The sequence below is a fragment of the Cyanistes caeruleus genome, chromosome 3 (assembly GCF_971803275.1).
Source record: "Cyanistes caeruleus chromosome 3, bCyaCae1.hap1.1, whole genome shotgun sequence".
Classification (NCBI taxonomy): Eukaryota; Metazoa; Chordata; class Aves; order Passeriformes; family Paridae; genus Cyanistes; species Cyanistes caeruleus.
The window spans coordinates 67181804-67202828 of record NC_141703.1 but is presented as its reverse complement, the minus strand read 5'-3'; the positions used below and the strand labels follow the sequence as shown (position 1 = coordinate 67202828).

At 35.9% G+C, this 21025-nt stretch overlaps 1 protein-coding gene across 5 annotated transcripts in view; it reads left to right on the top strand.

The window, feature by feature from the left end:
- The window catches only part of PDS5B (PDS5 cohesin associated factor B), a 101996-nt gene that overhangs the window by 54793 nt on the left and 26178 nt on the right, over positions 1 to 21025 (top strand). For all 5 annotated transcript variants that reach the window (XM_086881623.1, XM_086881625.1, XM_086881624.1 and 2 more), the window contains exons 14-24: positions 504 to 585; positions 3748 to 3796; positions 5174 to 5313; positions 5389 to 5504; positions 6484 to 6589; positions 8255 to 8415; positions 8940 to 9063; positions 9814 to 9972; positions 10758 to 10826; positions 15043 to 15179; positions 19595 to 19718. In XM_086881623.1, the coding sequence (XP_086737749.1) occupies positions 504 to 585; positions 3748 to 3796; positions 5174 to 5313; positions 5389 to 5504; positions 6484 to 6589; positions 8255 to 8415; positions 8940 to 9063; positions 9814 to 9972; positions 10758 to 10826; positions 15043 to 15179; positions 19595 to 19718 (1267 nt within the window). The remainder of the gene's footprint in view (positions 1 to 503; positions 586 to 3747; positions 3797 to 5173; positions 5314 to 5388; positions 5505 to 6483; positions 6590 to 8254; positions 8416 to 8939; positions 9064 to 9813; positions 9973 to 10757; positions 10827 to 15042; positions 15180 to 19594; positions 19719 to 21025) is intronic.

Genomic DNA, 21025 nt, shown 5'->3' with positions numbered 1-21025 from the left:
GTGCTAATTTTCTGTTCTGCTGAGTGTCTTTCATGCATCTCTCATCATCTTAATCATGTCCACTTTCACAAATTATTAATCTAGTAGCTGCTTCCTGTCTGCAAAAAAACCCATTTGTTTTGGTGATAAAAATCTTAAATATCTGCTTTAACCTACTTCTTGATATGTTTTTAGAAGAGTCATTTCAGGCTTGTACAAATGACCTGGTTCTTAATGGACCAGAGACTAGTTGCTTCCTCCTTCTTTGGAAGGCAGTCTATTTGAGCATCTGAAATGAAACTTGTTTCAAAATCTCACTTTATATCAGTCTAATATGACCAATTAATTTTCCATATTATCCTACTAGGAAATATTTAGCCTTTGCTCACACAGCAGTGAAAGTTCATGTGATAAGTACATTTCTGAGCCTGAAATTGAAAAGACCGTAAAGACTCATTTTGGACAGTTGTGTTACTCCTTGAATAGATAATTTTGACAATTACTTCATTTTTTTATATTTTCAGAGCATTGAATGAAATGTGGAAATGTCAAAATCTACTACGACATCAAGTAAAGGATTTAGTTGACCTAATAAAACAACCCAAAGTGAGTTCAACTTATCTTTATTCCCCAGTGAATACGCAATTTTAGTAAATGTACTGTTTTCTAATTCCCTTTGGTTATCTCAGGCTTATTTGTAATAGCAGATTGAAAATATTGTGAAAGTTAACTGATACTCCATTAGACTACATTTGCTGAAGGGAATGTTTATACATTGTGTTTGTAAAATTGAAGAAGAAAAGAGAACTTTCTAAAATGTTTTGCTAGTCATTTATTACTAAAATATTTTCTCTTGGTGTTTGAGTTACATCTTTCCAGGACTATTCTGACTCTTGAAACAGAGTGAAACCAGCATATTATTTTTGATTGCCAAATCAAGTAATTAAGAAAAAGTGTCTATATAAGCCCTCTTAAATTGTTATCTTATGTGTGATTAGTGACTTCGAAGAAATTGGACTATTTTTGTCCCAACAGGTTACTCATTTCTTTTCGCTCTCAGAAATTTCTTAAATATTGTATTGGAGATACCAGACTACAATTTAATTTTCTTGTATAGGGATTTTCTCAGAAGGGAAAAATGAAAATTTGTTGAGCATTTAGGATATTCTCATGAAGTGAATTTCATGTTTGTTTTATCTATGGTCATACTCATGTTTGGGGTAGGGAAAGTATAAAACTAAATTCTTGATATGGTTTGGAATATAATTAAAACTTGGCTTTAATGCTGGAAGTTTCATCTGATGATTTTTTAATAGAAATAATACTGAGTAGAAAATGTTGCCATGCTCAAACTTCTGTGTGTTAGTGTGCATGATTTTTATTTTCAGTATGTGTGTGTAGTTGAACCAAGGTAAATTTAATGATTATCCATTTGCTGGAATTACCGGGAAGAGTGGGTAGCTGTGTGGTTGGATTATCTAACGTGTCTGCTTAGAAATGCTAGTGTCTTGCCAATAGAGAGAAACTGCAGTGAAATTAATAATTTTGATACATTACCGCATTAAAAACATGCTGTAATGTATTAAATTCTAAGTGCAGTAAATGCTAGCACAGCAATACTTCATTGTATTTTGGTGACTGTATTGAAATTTTTTCATGTACTGTTTAATGTTCTTTGGTGTAGGTTAAATGCATTTATGCATTTAATACCTGAGTTAGTGCCTTGATATTTTCTGCTTTTCAGTTGAAAGTGAAATTTTAACTTTTCCTTTTGTTTTCAGGGAGTTGTGAAAGTTCTTTGTCACTGTGTAAATTATCAAATATGATACGGAATTTACCAGGAGGGTTTTGATGTCAGCATAAGCATTGCATTCGAGACGGTGCATGCTTTTGATGTGTTTGCATTTGTCCATCTGGATTTTATCCTATTTTTTGCTCTTAAATGCTGATTCTCTACACTTGGATATTCTCTTGAATAACAAGACTACACGAGAGAATTTAAATGGCTTGTGGCAGAGCAGAGATGGGAAGAGAGGTGTCTGAGGGGGAACTAAATGCTGTTTTTAGAAGTGTTCATTTGTTTGCTTTTATTTCTCGATACCAGAATAAATTAGTAAAACTTTGTGTAAATTGACATACTGAATTAAGTAAAATTCCCCGACTCAAAACTGTTCTGCTGCCTGCAGTGGCGCCTCAGACTATCACATACAGTCCAAGTAATAATCTTGAGATAAATATCCATTAGCAATTCAAAGCTATGTAAACATTTATTTCTTTCAGGAAACAGAAGTGAGATTAAATACTAACCTTTTAGAAGATGACTTTGTGTGCTTTTTCACTTCTGTCTAATTTCTTTTAGTCATTATAGCTTAGTTGTTGATTTGTTCTCCTATAGCTGTTGTCCCTGTGCCAAGTATAGGCACTGTGAGAGCTCTCAGAGATAAAGAGGAATATGACAAGAGCTAGTGTACAGATGTTACCACAAAGAAACTTTGATTAGGTAGTAAGAAAAAAAAATTGCAGTAAGGGTGATCAAATATGGGAACATGTAGCTCAGAGATGCTGCAAAATCCTTGTAAATATTTAAAATGCAACTAGAAGTTTGCCTGAAGCAAAATCTGATCCTGCTTTGAGTAGGCAGTTCAGCTGTGTGACCTAAAGTTGTCACTGCCAACCAACATTATTCTGTAACTATAAATCTTTGAACTTCCCAGTCTACCTTTCTGCCATTTACTGAAACTCTACGGACATCCTCTTTTCTTCCTCTTCAAGGTGTCCTCAGACAAAGCACTATTGAGGGGACTGAAAATGTGTTAAATGTTTTTATTGCTGTTGGTTGTAATTTCCCCTGACTTAAGACAGAGGGGACATCAAACTTGCCTTTAAGACAAGTTACTTTTCTGAAGAGAAGAAGCATAAATCACAGCTCCTGGTTTTCTCCTTCAGCAGTGGTATACAATGAAATAAAATACATAACCTTCCCTGTTCAAATGTAGAAAAGTGGGTGAATGCTTTTTTGTATCTATTGGAGTACAATCTTTATTTACTGCAGATGAATGCAAGATTGTGTGGATCAAGTGCCACAGCAGAATTTCCAAAAAGAAATGTTTCTTAAACTTCTTTAATCTATCATAATTCACTAGATGTATGCTACTGCAAGTTAATAATTCTTCCTCAGGTTATTTGACATTTGGCTGAATTATTAGTAGTTTGCTCAATTTTTTTTGGTGAAAGCTTTTGCCAGTACTTGAAGACTTAGCTAGTATTAGGAGACCAGAACAGTAAGGATGAAAGAAACTCGACAGTACAGTTTTTGTTTTTCTCCTGAGTCAAACAAGAGGTTTGAATATGCGAAGTCTGCTGACAGCATTACTTGAATCCTGTAAATGATATCTGATTTCTGTCTAATTTTTTTTGTCTGAACATGCGAGTTCAGCTGTGACAGCTAAGAGCCCTGAAAATGATGGCATTCTTCTAAGACTACACACTGCAGAAATAGCCCATTTGTGCTGCTCATAAGTTATATGGTAGATTGAAAAGTAAGAAAAGTATTTTATGTAATCGATGATGTAGGGATGATCTAACTTTTACTTCCTGTGTCTATGTTGAATATGCAGTGGTGGTTTTTGATTTCTAACACACTATGCGTTAGCAGAATGGATGCTGACTTGTTATTAGTGTAGTCTGGAATTTTCCTCACTCAATATTCAAATGGAAATAAATAATGTAAAATTTTTGCTTAATCCATTTATCTTTTGTGACTTGCAGACAGATGCCAGCAGTAAAGCTATATTCTCAAAAGTGATGGTTATAACAAGTAAGTCAATAAAAGTATTTACAGTGTATAAAAATTACAGTAAAACTATATTGCTTTCTTGCTTAAAAATCACTTGGATTAAGCTTATAGAAAGGTGTTTTGCAGCAGATAAAATTTAAAGCAAATCATGATGAACATGATGCAGCAATATGCTTTTAAGAATGAAGGCAATTCTAAGCAGAATTGCTATCTTACTGCGAGAAGTCATCAGTTGTGAAGCCTATCATATAGCATTGTGGACTAATTCAAGATCCAGATGATCTAGGGTGTTAATGTCTGTTTTAGCATTTATTATACATCTATATTCATAGATGTTAACTAAACTATGTACTAACTTACCTGCCTTCTGAGGTTTTAGTACTGTAAATGTCATTGGAATACTAAAGAGTTTGGATTTCAGTATGAAGGACAGCACTTGGAAAACTGAAGAACTTCTGTGTAAACAGAACAAACTGACAAAGAAACACCCACCAACCCAAAAGCAGCACTTTTGTTCCCCAGGCCCACCATGTCAATAGCATTAAAACTAGTATGAAGAAAAATTTGCTTTACAATTCTGAAAATTTTTTTTCAAATCCACCTTTTTTAAAAAATGCCATCTGTTCTGGCAAAAAATATACTACATAAGACTACACATTTTTGATAAAAATGTGGAGGTAAAAAAGGAAACTTGCTGCTTTGTTGGCCATGATCCCAGTCTTTTTTTGTCAGTTTGTAATTTTTCTCATACTTTTAGTTCTGGGTTGTATTAAAAAAAAAAAAAAATTGATACAGCAAAACAAATTCATAATAGACCTTATTTTGAACCAGTCATCTCGTAGTGCTGCACCACAATCTGTACCAGCTTTGCTTAGCACTGGCTGGACCAAAAATATGAAGCATCTTAAATAGTAGACTAATCCTTTGCCAATAATTTGCCTTGCTATAATATAAAATGTAAATATAAAATGAGCATGTAGTTTAAGAAACACATTTTAAATGCCTTTTTTTTGTTTTGAATGTTATAAGCTGTTGTAAAGCTTTTGTTTACTTAAGGGGTAATTTAGCAAAAATACTCTTTTTGATGCTTTTTACACTTGTTGCATTGGGTGATCTGTATACAGAGTGTATTTTGTTATGGACTTCAGGCTTTGCAGTCTGAGGTCAGCTTCAGCTCTTAGCAATATTATTAGCAAGAGCAACTAGACTTGCTGAAAAATGAGTGTGAAGGGTGAGGAAAGCAAAAAGCCAGAGGAAATATGGGGAAGCCAGAGGAAGTTTGGGGTTTTTATGGTTTTTTTTTTGTTTGTTTGGTTTGGGTTTTGTGTGGTTTTTATGATGTTCCAAACTTGTGCAATTTATATTACATTAATAGTGATTTGTTTTGGTTATTTAAAGGAAACCTTCCTGATCCAGGAAAAGCTCAAGATTTCATGAAAAAGTTCACACAAGTTCTAGAAGATGATGAGAAAATAAGAAGTCAGTTAGAAATGCTTGTTAGTCCAACATGTTCTTGCAAACAGGCTGAAGGATGTGTGGTAAGAATTGTTCTTAAAGTGTGAATGTTTTTGGAACAGAATTGATTAGAAATTTAATTGCAACTTCTATTTCAGAGGGAAATAACAAAGAAGTTGGGCAACCCAAAGCAACCAACAAATCCTTTTTTGGAAATGATAAAGTTTCTTCTTGAGAGAATTGCTCCTGTTCACATTGATACAGAATCCATCAGGTATTTTTCTGTGTATGTTGTTGGCCATAGATCACAGGGTTTGAAATTGGCGTTTCTTACTTTGCCTATAAGCAGAAGCAGTAATAGGCTAGGTGGGTGTAGCTTAAGGCTTGGCGACCTTCAATGTTTCCTTCTGTTTCACCTTGTATAGGGGATTTTGTGTCCTTGTCCAGAATGTAGTGAGAGAAACAATTGCATTGTCATTCAGCATAGCTGGGATGACCTGTCTGAAAAGTGGATGTATTGCTGATGGACAAAGTATGGTTTGTGACCAGCTGACTTACTTTAAAATATCAAATTTCTGTCCAGACCATTCAGCTGGAATTTTCCACCCAGAATATTAGCTCATAGTGACACAAACAGTAATGGAACTGAGGAAGTAAAGATTAGGATGATGAGGCAGCAAGACTTCAAGGAGGAGTGAGACAATGAAGTTATGGGAGGGGGGGAAAAGTAATTGCTGAAATGACTGTTTAACTAACAGCAGTATTTGAAATAAGCCTTACTGTCAAGAAGAAATATGCAGAAGATAGTCTCTAACCAAGAGGAAAAAAATATAAACATTTAACAGTTCTGCTAAGAGCCAATGACAAATTTACAAGACTTAAGTATTGTAAACAGTTACTTTCCATCAATTATTAAGAATTTGTAGTGGGTTGTAACCTCAGCATAATTCTTACTGAGTTTGTTGCTTGTAATGCTCAAATTGTCTTCTTATTTTGGTCATCCTTACAGAGTAATTTGTATATAGTTTTTAATTCATGATGGATAAATATTTCTGAAAGTAACGCTTCATAAACTTTGATTTGGATAGGAGGTGAAGGCAACCAGCTTATGTATGTAGTTGACATGTTTGTTTTATTATAAACTTATGTTTTAAATAAGTTGCTTTAATAAGATTGTTTTCACAAGCTTAAGATGTAATCACACATGATGGAATTGCAGTACCTACAAGGCCATGTTTTGATTTCCTCTTCAGTGCCCTTATCAAGCAAGTGAACAAGTCTATAGATGGAACAGCTGACGATGAAGATGAGGGTGTACCTACTGACCAGGCAATCAGAGCAGGTCTTGAATTGCTGAAGGCAAGTACAGTCCTGGTGGCCAGTGAGCATGGGAAACAACTTTGTTAAAATAATTTTTTAATTAGCACTTACTATTTTTAGTCAAAAACATGTGGTGCCTACCTGGAAGAACCTGGTTTGATTTTTTGTACTTTATGCTCATCTTATGTGACACATAAGTAAGGTTGTTTTTAAAATTATTTAGAAGCTTTTCTGGAAGCCAAAAGTAGTTGCGTGTGAGACAGCAGCAGTGGAGTTTTGATTATTACAGCATTAATTCAGCAACTTGTAAATATGTACTGTGCTACTGTATATCAGTACAACACTGTGGCTCCTCGATATTCCACGTAAATTGGCGTCTTACCTATTTCAGTTATGAGTAATCTTGAGACTGAGCTAACACAGCAAAGACTGTCAAGTAGTCCATCTGGGGATAGACTTCAGAGGCCTAAAAATCTAAAGGACTCTCATACTGAAGTTTTCAATATTTTAGATAAACTAAGGACTGAGTAGATTCACCTGGAAGGGTGTGGCTCTTTATCCTGATGTGTGGCTCTTTATCCTGATGTGTGGCTCTTTATCCTGATGTGCACATTTAGATAAAAGTGCAGATTAAAAAAAAAAGTAGCACAAGAATGCATCTGAGTAAGAAAGAAAGAACCATGTTGTGAAGGACTATATACTTGAATGAAGGTTTCCAAGACAGTATTTTCACATTTATATGAACTGGCATGACACATTTATGGAAGAGGAGTAAGACTGCTCTAAACTAAGAGGTCTATACATCATGAAAATAATATAGAGAGGACAAATAGAGGAGTCAGCACTGAGAATGCCATGCAATGAAGTGGGAAGGAAGGTAATTTGCCTAAAATAGAAAAGTGCATATGAAGAAGCTTCTCTGCCATGGGTCAGAATATTATGTGGAATGAGGCTAATAATCAACAGCCACTTAAAAATGAAGAGAAGACCAAATTTCAGGGAGGATCAGTTGAGGGTTTCTTTATTTCATTTATTTGAACATGGGAGCACTGTCCTACTTGAAAAGAATCTAGTCCAAGAATCTGAAGGAGAGGTACAGAATCAGCTAAGTTGCTGTGGAAAACTTAAGGGATTAGAGACCCTATTGAGTGTGTCTGTGTTGCTATTTTAGAGATAGGAATTTCACTTCAGAGCAGAATCCTTTCTTCCCCTGAGGAAACAAAGTTTGGAGTCATACAAGCTGGATTCCTTTCAGAGGAACAAAATTGAGATGGCCTTTAGAAGCACATGTTGTGTTGCAGTGGCTAAAGTGGATTTAGTCAGTCTAAAAATACTCTTGAAGTAAAACTTCTGAAACCTGAATATTGCTTCCTTAGCATCAGTTGTGTTTCTTTGAAGACCTGTTCCTGCTGTAACCCAGTACTTGCTAATGTAGACGTAGACACTGAGAAGTGGTATGGTCAGGATAATAGGAGAAGAAACTGAGACTGAAGAAACTGAGACTGAAATAAATTAAATCTAATGAGGTCATGTATAAAGACAGAGAACTTTAGGAGCTGCTAAAAAAAAAAAAAAATGTGCATCATGGGTCAAAAACAGGGAGAGTACTATAAATGTTCCAGTATGACATTGGAAAATGACTCTTGATGAAGTGTCCTAGGACCTTTAAAAAATGTTAACATGGCTTTCATCATATTTTGGCAGGTACTTTCGTTTACACACCCTATCTCATTTCATTCAGCTGAAACTTTTGAATCTCTCCTCGCTTGCTTGAAAATGGATGATGAAAAAGTGGCAGAAGCTGCATTACAAATTTTCAAAAATACAGGAAGTAAAATTGAAGAAGACTTTCCTCACATACGATCGTAAGTTGTTCACCTTACTCTGAGCAGTGATCTTTATCGTATAGGATTTTGGAAGCTCTCTCTCTTCCTTTCATCTGCTGTAGCATTATCCTGCATTCTTTTGGAAGAAAGTATTACTTCCAAAATGAGATTTTGAAAGACTAACATGTAGTGCATTTTGAAGAATGGAAGTGAAATGAATATACCCCAAGTAGTGATGCATTCCTTGCAATTTAATGGTGATATGTAGGCAAAAATATTTCCAAAGGAGCATTTGGTACCTGTGCAGATATGAATGCCTATTTTACTACACGATATATTATCAACAAAAACCAGGGGTTTTTTGCTTGCAAGTTAATTTTTTTCTTCTATTTTTTGAAGAAATTACCCTAACAAAAGCAATTAGTTCTTTTGCAGCAGTGCTGTGGTTTTTATATGTATATCTGTACTTCTTAGCTACTTTCATGTTTTGGAAGGTTTTCAGTTTGTTAAATTACTTATCTCTTGGTCTGTTTGTCTATTTGTTTTGTTACACAACTGTTTAGTGCTTTGCTTCCAGTGTTGCATCATAAAGCTAAAAAGGGACCTCCTCGTCAAGCCAAGTATGCTATTCACTGCATCCATGCGATATTTTCCAGCAAAGAAACACAGTTTGCACAGATATTTGAGGTAACATTAAATATTTAAGTTACTTTTGCTGATGTTTTATATTGCTCATGTAAAGTAAGGGGTGTAGTTGCAAGTTATAGCATATTTAGGAAATACATTTTTCCCCCTTTCCTTTTGTTCTTACATGATTTTGGCCTGAATGGTAGTAGAGGGTGTTCTTGGATCTCATGATTCATCATGTTTTAGGTTATGTTTTAAGAGATGATAGAATAAAAACAAATGTTGGGCTATGTACTTGAACCATGAACTGTTTATGGAAAGAGGAACCATATGCTACTTCTTACCCCTGTTGAGAATGGTCAAAAGTATTTAAATGATTGCAGAAATTATGAGAAACTGAATTGTGGTACAGACTAAATAAATTTTATAGCTATAACTGTAAATGTACGTTTTAATTAGTGGCCATCAGCCTCTTATCTTGAAGGCTGAATCATAGTCCGTTACTGGAATTGCTATCGTGAGAAAATAGGCTCTTTAATCCATTGTTTCCTAAATGGTCATGCTTGAGCTGTCACTTTTTGAACTATCCAGAGGTGATAAATATTTTGTCTGTCATCTTCGTGTTTCCTCTGACTTGAGGAAGACTTGATGGGTAGGTGAATGTATCTCTAAAATAAATTAATCAATAGTTCTTTTAAAATTGTGTTTCTAAAGTAGACATGGACAACCTGGTAAGAAGCTGACATTCCCATCCCCTCAATAAGACACAGATTATATCAGTAATACCTGAATTTGTTGCCTTTTTTTTAGCCACTGCATAAAAGTCTGGATCCAAGCAATTTTGAGCACCTCATTACGCCATTGGTTACTATTGGCCATATAGCCATGCTTGCACCTGACCAATTTGCTGCCCCTTTGAAATCTTTGGTTGCTACTTTTATTGTTAAAGATTTGCTAATGAACGATAGGGTGAGTATTTTTAAAACCTTTTATTGAGAGTATGCTTTTCCTGTAGTATCATACTCAGCAAGTGCTTGGGAAAGTATTTGGCATGCTGGTTCTGCTTTTTGTATATGGTTGTTTTTTTATTTCCTTATGTAGTTTGACTGCATTGAAAACCCATGGTACAGAAAAGGAGAATTCTACTAATTTGGGAATATTATAAAAGTGGTGAGCTGCATAGCATGAGTATTTCGTCACTCATGACTTGGCTTTGGTTAAAAAGGGAAAAATTGTTATGACTTCACTCTGTTTCTTACCTTGAGTGAGTTATAAGCTTAGGAAATATATTACGTTTGAAATTAAAATACAGTATTTAGATGGAAGACTGAATATTAATATTTTGAACAATTTTGTATTGATCATAAAGTGATCATGAAGTCAAAACATGAACTTGTGCATTGTTAGAAATTGCTTGGGGAAAGATACACTGTCTAAAACAGTGAAATGTGTGTGAGGTTCCAATCTACTGGATATGGAAAAACTGGGAGTTATTTTCAAAGTAATAGCTATTACGTTCTAAAGGAATAATTTTCAGGTAATAACAACAGCCAGTCCCTTTACTAATCTTACATTTTCTGATGCTTGGATAGTGAGGTATCTCACTTCTGTAGTGGTTACTTCTGTGAGATACAGAAGGCATAAAGCTGACCAGGGAGTGCTGCCTAATTGCTTCCAGAAGCAAACAGGAAAGAGGAGGTTACATGTTTCACAAAAGAGTAACAGTAGCGTAACAAATGTAACATTTGGTTTAGCTTCCAGGAAAAAAGACAACAAAACTTTGGGTCCCAGATGAAGAAGTGTCTCCTGAAACCCTTGTTAAAGTAAGTAGCACATACTGTGTTTACATGTCTGTTATGTTTGTAATACTTAATAAGGATTTTCTCTTGAAACATATTTTTTAATTATTATTTTATGCATAAATTTATTAATTTCATTATCAATTCATTCAATTTCATTAAGTTTTTATATAAGCTCTTTATAGGTTTAGTTTTGTTTTCTGACACTTAACTGTGATGATAGCTGGATTATTTCAAGTAAAATTTTTTCCCTTCCTCTTCAAGGTAGGAGTTAAATACTATAGAAATTTTGTTGAAAGTTTTTGCTTTTCTGTGGAATTTTCAGTGTTGTTTTGGAAAAAGAAAAATGGGATTTGGATTTGTCAGTTTCATTAAATGAATAAATATGTTACATTGTTTATTTTTCTATGTGTGCAGTATGTATCTGAGAAAAACCTGGATTTAAGAAAAAAAAAATCACTTTAAAATGGTGGGAAGTTTGTTTTGGTACTTTACCTAAAAATGTCATTTCAAGCTTTTTCTTATTTTGGAGTAAGTGTGTTGCATTTTCTGTACCGGTAAGAGATACTGTCAGTCAATTTTTCAATTAATTATAAATAGATTCACGATGTGGAAAATATATTCTATGTCTTCATTTGTTTTTCAATGCCCTTCAGAACAGGGACAGATTTTTGGTTTCACTTCTTTCAGAATGAGATGCTTGTCTTGTAGTATGCTCTATATTATATAAGTTGTTTAGTTTCTAATGTCTTTTGAGTAAAGTTGCTCTGGTACTCTTCCTAGCAGACTTTCTTTTCTGCTGGTTAGTAAGTACTTTGGTTTGCAGTTTGGTACAGAACTTGATACTGGAAAGGCTGGGGGCTTTTTGGAGTTGATTTGTTGATTTTAGTTGTTTGACTACACAAAGGATATTTTTCGTATTTGTGCAATTCCATAGTTACACAGTATACTCCAAAAATTTTTAAAAGAATGCACCTTTGTTTTAATGAAGTGCTAGTTTTAAATAGACATGATTTCATTCCAGTGATTGTACATTTAACGTGAAATAGTAAATATTGTTTTTCTTAATTATTTTAAATTGTTTATGAAGCTGTAGTAATTCTCTAAAATGTACTTTTATATTGATGAAACTCCTCATACATTTGGCTATTTGTAAGGGAATTAATCTGCAGAAATTCTTAAGGCAATTTGAAGTTGAAGCCAAGCTGAAAACTGGAAGAAGCTTTTATTTGCAGATGAAAACAGGCTATTGTGAAAATTGATTTGCAAATTTAATTAGCATTTATTACTACTGAGGAGCCTAAACTTAATGTATGCTGCAGACCATGCCATTAGTTTATAAATGATTTCTCTGTAATAGTGTACTTTTCTTTACTGTGGTTTTGAAAGCCTCTTTTTTCCTTGTGTAACATTATTATATATCTAGTGGGGATTTTAAAACTAGCAAATTGGAGTATGAAAGGGCAGAAGACTGATGAAAACTAAATTTTAGTATTGTCCAGCCTAGCAGATGTAGACTGATATAGGACAGCCTTAGGTTCGGGTGCTAAACCTTAAATGGAAGGCTGTCTGAAGAGAAATGTTTCAGTACAGTATTAACTATTAATTGGTTTAATGATTGTAGGAGTTAGACTGGAATTCCTACACCTGGCACTTGAATTCTAAAGCAATAATCTCTCTTGGCAGTGACCTGTAATGAGTGCTGTGCACTGGATTAAGGCTTGTGTAGTAGCAGTGATATTTCTTGTTTCCTTCCATATTACTGGAATATAAGATTCCTCATAATATTTCTCTAACTATGCTCAAAGTGGGCTTTGTTTCATTTTTTGCTACTGCACAAACTTGCAGCCTTTGTGGCTCTGAAACCTCAGGCACTAGAAACTTGAGCCAGCTGCTGTCATAATGGTGATGTAGCAGAAAGACAGTGTTGTCTTTGATATGGTTCTGTCTCATCTTTACTTTCTTATATTTTCATGTTGTGTATAATAATTTATCATCTCAGAGGAGAATTCTAGGCTCATAGAACACAAATTGGAACAAGAAGTTCAGATTGAATATAAAGAAAAGCCTGAGAACAGTCAGACATGCAACAGGTAGCAAGAGGCTGCCAAGACAGTCTGTGCAGTTTTCATTCTTGGAGGGCTTTTGACACCACAGTCCATAAAATGGAGACCAATGTGGTGCAATTTCATAGCTGACCTTCCTTTGAACAAGAGATTGAACTGGAGACGTCCTAACACTTATTCCAACTGGAATTATCCTTTAATAGCTACACTGCTTGGTTGCCAAGGGAGAATTTAAAACATGACAGCAGTCCAAACTCATGTTATGTTTAACAAAGTCTTCAGGTAATCAGTAGTAGTCACTGGGGGAATTCTCATGCCCTGTACTAATTTCTTGGGAATGCTTAATTTGGAATGGTTGCTGGAATGTCATCGTATCATCATTAACACAGGCAAAGAAATAGGGAAACTAGTGGGGTCGGATTAAAATTCTGAAGGAGACGGGACTTGGACTTGACTGCATGGAAGGAAGACTAGAATAGGTTTGGATAATAAAACTGGGGAAAAGACATTACGGAGGGAGTTACTAGAAGCAGATTGAAATTGATCAGGGGACTAAGTAGCCTGTGTCTGTTCCCTGTCTAAATACATCATTTATTTGAAGATGAAGAAGATCTGTCATGTTTCCGTCTCCCCAACAAATGGGAGGCACTAATGGTTGCAAGTCCTGGTTATGACATGAATAAATTGAATTTGTGAGCTGTGAAAAGATCTGATGCTATTATTGCTGTATTACAATTATCATATTTGTTTTGATGCTATTAGAATCTTCTGGTGTATATTTAGAGCTTTTCCAATGGAAAAGGCCCTTTGAAAGTGAGGGGAAGACAATTTCATTTCTGTTCCTCAGACTCTATTTTCATTCTGAGTTCTGGAGAGACGCACATCCTACAGCTTTCTGTTGTTACCCAATAAGGTGGAGCAAATGAACTACAGCCCTAAAAACTAAACTCACATATAAGTGATAGTTCTAGAACTGAGATCTGATGGGACCATTTTGGTCAGTTTGTTGCAAGGAATAGATGATTATGGTATGATAAATTTGATTTTGTGATACTGTGAATGTTTACATAGAAGTTACTAGAATTTCTTTTCCCACTAATGAGAATATTTGAAGTTACCATGTATGAAAAGAGTTTTCTAAAGCTTTTGGGTTTTGATCTTCAGAGTTCAATGTTTTTATTTTTATTTTTTTTTTGCTAAGGGATGTCTGTGTGATTCAGATGAGCATTTTCCTTTTGCTTTAAGAAGATACTCTTGTTTGTTTTCTTTATTGTCTCTGCTGTCATATGAAAGGATAAAGGGATTCAAATACTAAAGCAAACTTTATCTCCAAATGGATGTCTTATTTTCACTAAAGAAAAATGAAATTACTCAGCGTTTCATAGTAGTCACTGGATTCTGCATACTGGCAGAAGCTTGCCTCAAAACACTTGGTGTTTCCATTGTCAGAACCAAGTTATCCCGTGTAACTGACTTTGAGACTTTTCTTTAAGTAGCTATGAAAAAAGTATCCTTTTCCAGGGTAAGTTGTCATACTACAGATTGTTACTCTTAGCAGTCAAGATGTCTATTAAGTGTTTTTTCAAGTATGTGTCTTAAATTTAAGCTCAAATATTACATAGATAAATAGAGAATATAGAGGGCACAGGAATTTAATGCCTAGGTCATGGGTTCAGTCCCCGTATGGTTCATTCATTGGACTTGTTGATCCTTGTGGGTCCCTTCCAACTCAGAATATTCTGTGAATTGTAGTAATATATAAAGATGAAAATGTGTTCTGCTTTTTGATCCAGTAACATTCTCTTAATAAGTATAAACTGTTTAGCCTGTTTCACAGTATTTAATGGATGAAAGCTCAATTAAGAAAATGTTTTCAAAGGACAAAATATGTGATTGCTTGTAGAAGCAGCAGCTCAAACTTTAACTAAATGTGTGATTTTTATTGGCTCTAATACGTGCTTGAGACTTTCAGTGAAAAGTTGCTGTCTAGTGAGAGTATGTCTAGTTATCTTTCAGTATTTAAATGATGTTTTGCAGTCTTGACAGACTTATGTTTGTACCAGCAAAAAGCACTTGGGAAAAAAATACTATGTGATTAAATTAAGATAAAGATTATTTTGAAAATGAGGCTTATGATATGATTTGATTTGGTATAATTTTTGGTTTTTTTTCAGATTCAGGCCATCAAGATGATGGTTCGGTGGTTGCTAGGAATGAAGAACAACCACAGCAAGTCAGGAACTTCCACTCTGAGATTGCTAACAACAATATTACACAGTGATGGAGATTTAACAGAGCAGGGGAAAATAAGGTATGTAACAGATGATAATGCTTTCATGTCTGTGATGATGGAGTGGGGGACTATTCTGTTAGACTGCTTAACAATTTATTCATCTTATGAAATAAGATGTGATGGTAAGCCTGGCTGGTTCCTACGTAAGTTTGCTGAGTCTCAGGTTTTTTAACACTGTACACAGCTGAATTTTAGGTTTTATATTCTTGCTTTTATTTCTCTCTTCAATAGGCCATTACTCATATAGCAGGAATAAATTGTGCGACTTCCTCCTTCCAAAAATTTGTTTTAATTTTTTGACAGCTTGCTGTTCCTGGTGTACCAATTTCTGTGTATGCCAAATGCCAATAGGTGGGCTTTCTAATAAAGAATAATAGTGTGTTGTATAAACCAGGTGGAAATACTTAGTACACAAGACACTTCTGCTTGGAGGCAGGCTAATCCCTTGAGGTCTCTAAAAGTGAAAGCTAGAAGGAAATGTGTAAACAGGATTAAGTCTCAATAAATAATTTACCTTTTAGGTGACTGTTAGACAACTTGTTTTTCAGGATATCTTCTTAATCCTCTGTGGTAGGAAAAGTGACAAGTTGTCAGCTACTATTGCTTGCCAAACATTGAAAATTTATGTCTACAAAAGCCGTTAAAGGCATGGGTAGATTGTGCCAGTGTTTTTAAAAAGGTTTTTATTTTCAGGTAGAGTTAATGTTATACCATAGTTATGCAGATAGAACCCATACTGTGTATGTGCAAAATTGCAGACCTGAAAGCTGTCTAGTATATTATCTTTGTAGCAACTATGTAGTCTGTCCTAAAGTTCTTTGTAAATAATTGTTTCATAGTTTTAAGTTCTGTAATGTGACCATTTGTGGCCGTTGCCAGGGAGTTGAGTGGCAGTAATTTAGATTTTCAGCACAACTACTTGGAGCAAATGGTTGGCTTATGCAGTAGTTAGTGAATGGATCAGTTCTGTGACCCTGTGTATTTTCATGCTTGGAATTATTATTCCTTACTGTTTTAGAAATTTAATTTTCCTGCTCCTTTTCTACTCCAAAGTAAAAGTAGAAACTTTATATAGTGATGTGATCAGTTCTCCATTTTTAAATCAAGTTCATGGAGAGCTAGGGAGGGATCCTTTCATGCAGGGAGAAAGCTGCAGTGACATGTGATGTTGCTGTGGAGATAACTCTTTAATCCCAGAGCTTGGAGCTCTGCATCTTGGATGGATGTTGAGCCAGTGGACATGTTATGGGTTAGGACTGAAGAGTAGACTGCTCTGGGTATCATCGTGGTGAGTGTCTGCTATGGGACCCCTGACCAGGAAGAGCAAGTGGATGAGGCCTTTAAACAGCTGAAAACAACTTAATGTATGCAGTCTTTGGCCCTCGTGGGGAAATTCAACCTCTTTGATTTCTGCTGGAAGATCAACACAACAATGCCTAACAATCCAGGGCAGCATCGATGACAACCTTCTGACACAACTGGTAGATGGCCTGATGAGGAGAGGCTTTCTGTTGGACCCCATACATGCCAGCAAGGATAGGCTTACTGGGGATGTGAAGGTTGAAGGCAGCCTTGGCTGTAATGACTCTAAGATGGTGGGGTTCAAAATCCTGAGGGCAAGAAGGGAGTCAGAAGGCAAGATAGGACTGGACTTCAGGAGAACAGTCTTGGGTCTCTACAAGAATGTGCTTGTAGGGTCCCATTGGATAAGGCCTGGAGGAAAGAGGGGCTGAAAAAAGCTAGTTACCTAGTATTCAAAAATTATCCCTCAGTGCTCAAAAGTGGTCACAGCAGAAGGTCAGACGCAGCAAACTGTACCTGGATGAGCAAGAGGCTCCTGGCAAAATTCAAACACAAAAGAGCAATTGAGAGCAGCCCTGCAGAGCAGTACTTAGGGACATTGGTGGATGAAAGGGTGGACATGAGTCAATAATCTGTGCTTACATCCCAGAAAGCCAGCTATGTCCTGGGCTGCATCAAAAGAAGCATGGTTAGCAGGCTGAGGGATTTGATTCTGCTTCTTTAACTCACTCTGGTGAGACCCTACCCAAAGTACTGCATCCACCTCTGGAGTTCTCAGCAGAGGAAACACATGGACCTGGTGGAGCATGTTCAGAGAAGGGTCACAAAAATCATCAGAGAGCTAGAGCATTTTTATGAGAAAAGGCTGAATGAGTTGGAGTTCAGCCTGGAGAAGAGGAGGGTCTGGGGAGACCTTATTGTGACCTGTCAGTACTTAAAGGGAGCCTGTAGATAGAGCAAAGACTTTTTTTTTATGGTGAAGGTGATGAAACACTGAAACAGGATGCCCAGGGAGGTGATAGCTGCCTCATCCCTAGAAACATTCAAGATCAGGTTGGACAGGCCTCCCAAGTACCTACTCATTGCAGGGGGTTGGACTAGATGAGCTTTAATGGTCCCTTATGGCCCAACTATTCTATGGTTGTATGAGGTATGAAGGAGGAAGTAGAGATGGGTAATCTGGCAGGAATGCAGAGAACGTCTGAGAACTGAGTACAGTTAGGAAAGCCAACTCCCAACTGGGATAAAATCTAATGAGAAGTGACAGAGACAACCAGAAGAGCTTCTCTGAGTGACAAAAGGAAGTCTAGGGGAAATGTGCACCCAGTGCTGAATGGGGCAAGAGCCCTGTTGACAGGACATGTAATAATTATTTTGTGGTTCTCACTATTGCTTTTCAGGAAAGTGCCAAACTGATAGAAGGCCCAGTCCATTGTCTCTGTGAGCTACACTGCCTACATTAGCAATTGCTCTCAAAACCTGAAGCAGAGGAGATGATGTTTCAGGCCTGTCAGTTCTGCATGGAACTTGCTGACACTTCCTGACCTTTGTTCTTCACCCATTGAGTGCAATAAGGATATCTTCTTTCTGGCAATGCTTACTGTGTCCCTTCTGTGCAAACCTGATACTGCTCCTTCTGAGTTGGAGTAGATTTTGAAAAGAGTAAAGTTGTCCATTCAGACAGAGCATAACCTTTGTTATGTTTACTTGATAGAGGTCATTCTATGTGAGTCAGTTTTAGTGTTCATGGCTTGCACTTGTCTTTTAAACGATGTTTAATGATTTGATAAAGATAATTGAATTAAATGAAAGTGGCAGGGCTCAGGAGCCTTTGATGAAGTTGAGGCCACCAGTCATGTTGTAATCTTCTTTGTGTTATTGCCCTCATCAGCCCTAAAAGTGACTCTGCGCCTATGCCTCTTGAAATCTACACAACTCTGCCTTTCAGTGACAGTGTAAGGGATTTTTTTTTTTTACTTCAAAGCATGGTTTAGCCTAGAGTGTCAGGTGAAGGCAAGGTCCCACTTGGACAGCAAATCCCTTCTCTTGTTCATCCTTCATACTTTGAAGCAGTAGGATTGATGACTTTCTTGAATTGCTTATAAATCAACAACTGATTTCTTCAAGTTGTTAGCATATGTAGGTTAAATTCACAAGTCCTGTATTTTTTTAATACTGAATTTTATCAATAAACAGTATCTCAACTGTTCTTTCCAAGTCTTTCTTTTTAATTTTATAAGTCATAACAGTCCTACAAAATTCAAGATTATACAAATTTTCTATTTGTGGTTATGTAGAACACCTAGGTTGAATCTTTCATGTCTTTGTAACAGGATTTTGATTTTAGTCTATACTAAACATAAAATAAGACTATATCAGTATCAGAAGACACTAGCAGTTGCTGAAAGTATCAATATTAGATATGAAGTTGAGATTTTCTTGAAATACTATCTGTATTTTTTCTTAAACTAATGCTCACTGAGAGAAAAACTGTTTAAAACCTTTTGGAGTTTAGAATGCCATAGTTCTGTGCTGTAGAAAATTTGCCACACATCTGATAAACATTTTCAGTGGTTGTATTCAAAAGAAATTTTGCTGTTCTCTTAAAATAAAATTCACATAGTCATGTATTACAGTGTCTAATTAATTGCAATTTATGTTGGCCTGAAGCATTGCTTTTGAGCTAGAAAACTTGGCAACTCTGGGGACTAGAAATGGGCTGGCTACTTCTTTGGCAGGACTCCCCTGCTGAAGGAGGACCAGCAAGCTGAAGACAAGTATCTTACTGCTAGATATGGTCTCTGAGGGGCAATATGGACTGTCCTGGCTCAATGCACAGCTAGAGCTGTTTCACACCCGTGTGGAACTTGTAGAAAGTTTGATGGAAAATTTTTATTGTCAGGTTGGGACCAGGTAATGGTAAGTGGGAATAGGCTTTAAAATGTGATGCTATGAAAATCATTTCAGGCTTCAAATCTTCTGCTGGCATGAGGGTGGCTAAGTTCACAGTAATTTCTTTCCTTTTAAATACTTGTTTTTCAGTGATGCACACTTATTGGATTAAATTAAGTCAAATAATTGCATAATTTTTTTGCTAATTAACCTTCACAATCTGTGTGCTTGTTTTTCAGTAAACCTGATATGTCTCGCTTGCGGCTGGCTGCAGGGAATGCTATTGTGAAGTTGGCACAAGAACCTTGTTACCACGAAATCATCACCTTAGAACAATACCAGCTGTGTGCACTAGCCATAAATGTAAGGAGATTTCTTGGGAGTTGTGGGTTATCAGCAGATGTACGAGTATATAGTTGTTTGTTCTGTATGTTAACATGTATTTCTGTGAATTTGGTTTTATGCAAAATATTCAGCCTTGGCATAAAGTTATTTCTCCATTACATAATCCTGAAAACTCATTTGGGATGAGAATTAGATCTGTAATGCTGGGCTGTCCATTGGGGGAATACTAACTTAGAGTAGTCAAATGTTAGAATACTGATAAACTAAGAAATACAGTATGTATTTAAGTAATACCCCAGCTGCATTATAACATATCTGGAAGTTAAAAAGAGATGATGTAAAGTATGTTGAGCTGTGGTGAACATACCACATGGTTTCCCAACCATGGGTAGAATATATTCAGGATGCAGAGGTCTGCAAAAATAATTAGCATCCTTCAAATATTAAAAAAAGTAGGGAGATATTCCTTAGCAGATGCTGGAATTTTCATTCTTAACTTCTGTCTATGAACCCGTAGTAAGGCAATAACTCTCATATTGTTAAGTAGATATAGAGACCCTCTCTATTTCTGCCTTGTAGACTTAGCAAATTGCACAGAAATTGATTCATACCCCAAGAGTAAGGTGGTCATAAAGGGACTTCTGTTGGTGTTATTTGTGTAGCTGCTGGTATTCTCTTGGTTTTCCAGAAGTCAAGAAATCCTCTGGAAGGAATCCTGTTCAGAAGATAACTGCACTAATAATGATATGCCATTTTAGACCTTAATTCCTGTGTCCAGCTAAAGCTTTAAAAGCTGTGACCCATTTTAAATGTCACAAGACTTTAAATTGGCATTTAATGTTAGAAAATACAGAGTATGGCTCCTTTGTGGATATTGTTTACTTTCATATAGAGTATCTTTTTTAGTTTCTAAAGCTGCATGGAGTTTGTTACAGTTAGGCTAGAAAAATCATTCCTGTACCAGAGTAAGACAGTTCCTATTAGGCTTGTATATTGTTTTAATATCATGTTTACGTGGATTTTAAGCTTCTGTGTTCCTATGAAAAGGAGCCCTTGCTCAGTTCCCAAATGCAATGAAAAACAAGAGAAATGGAACAGAGCTTTAAACTACTTAAGCAGATGAAATCTAGCAAAACTACAGCAGGAATTTAGTGGTAGTAACTGAAGGCCTTTACACCCAAAGCGAAGTAATACTTTTCAGCTTTCCTACTCCAAAACTGAATAGAAATGTTAGTTTTGTCTCAAAATGAATTGTAAAGATTTTTACAGTTCAGAACAAAATTAGTCGAGAGAAAAATAGACAGTCAGTGTAATGACAAGTAAGT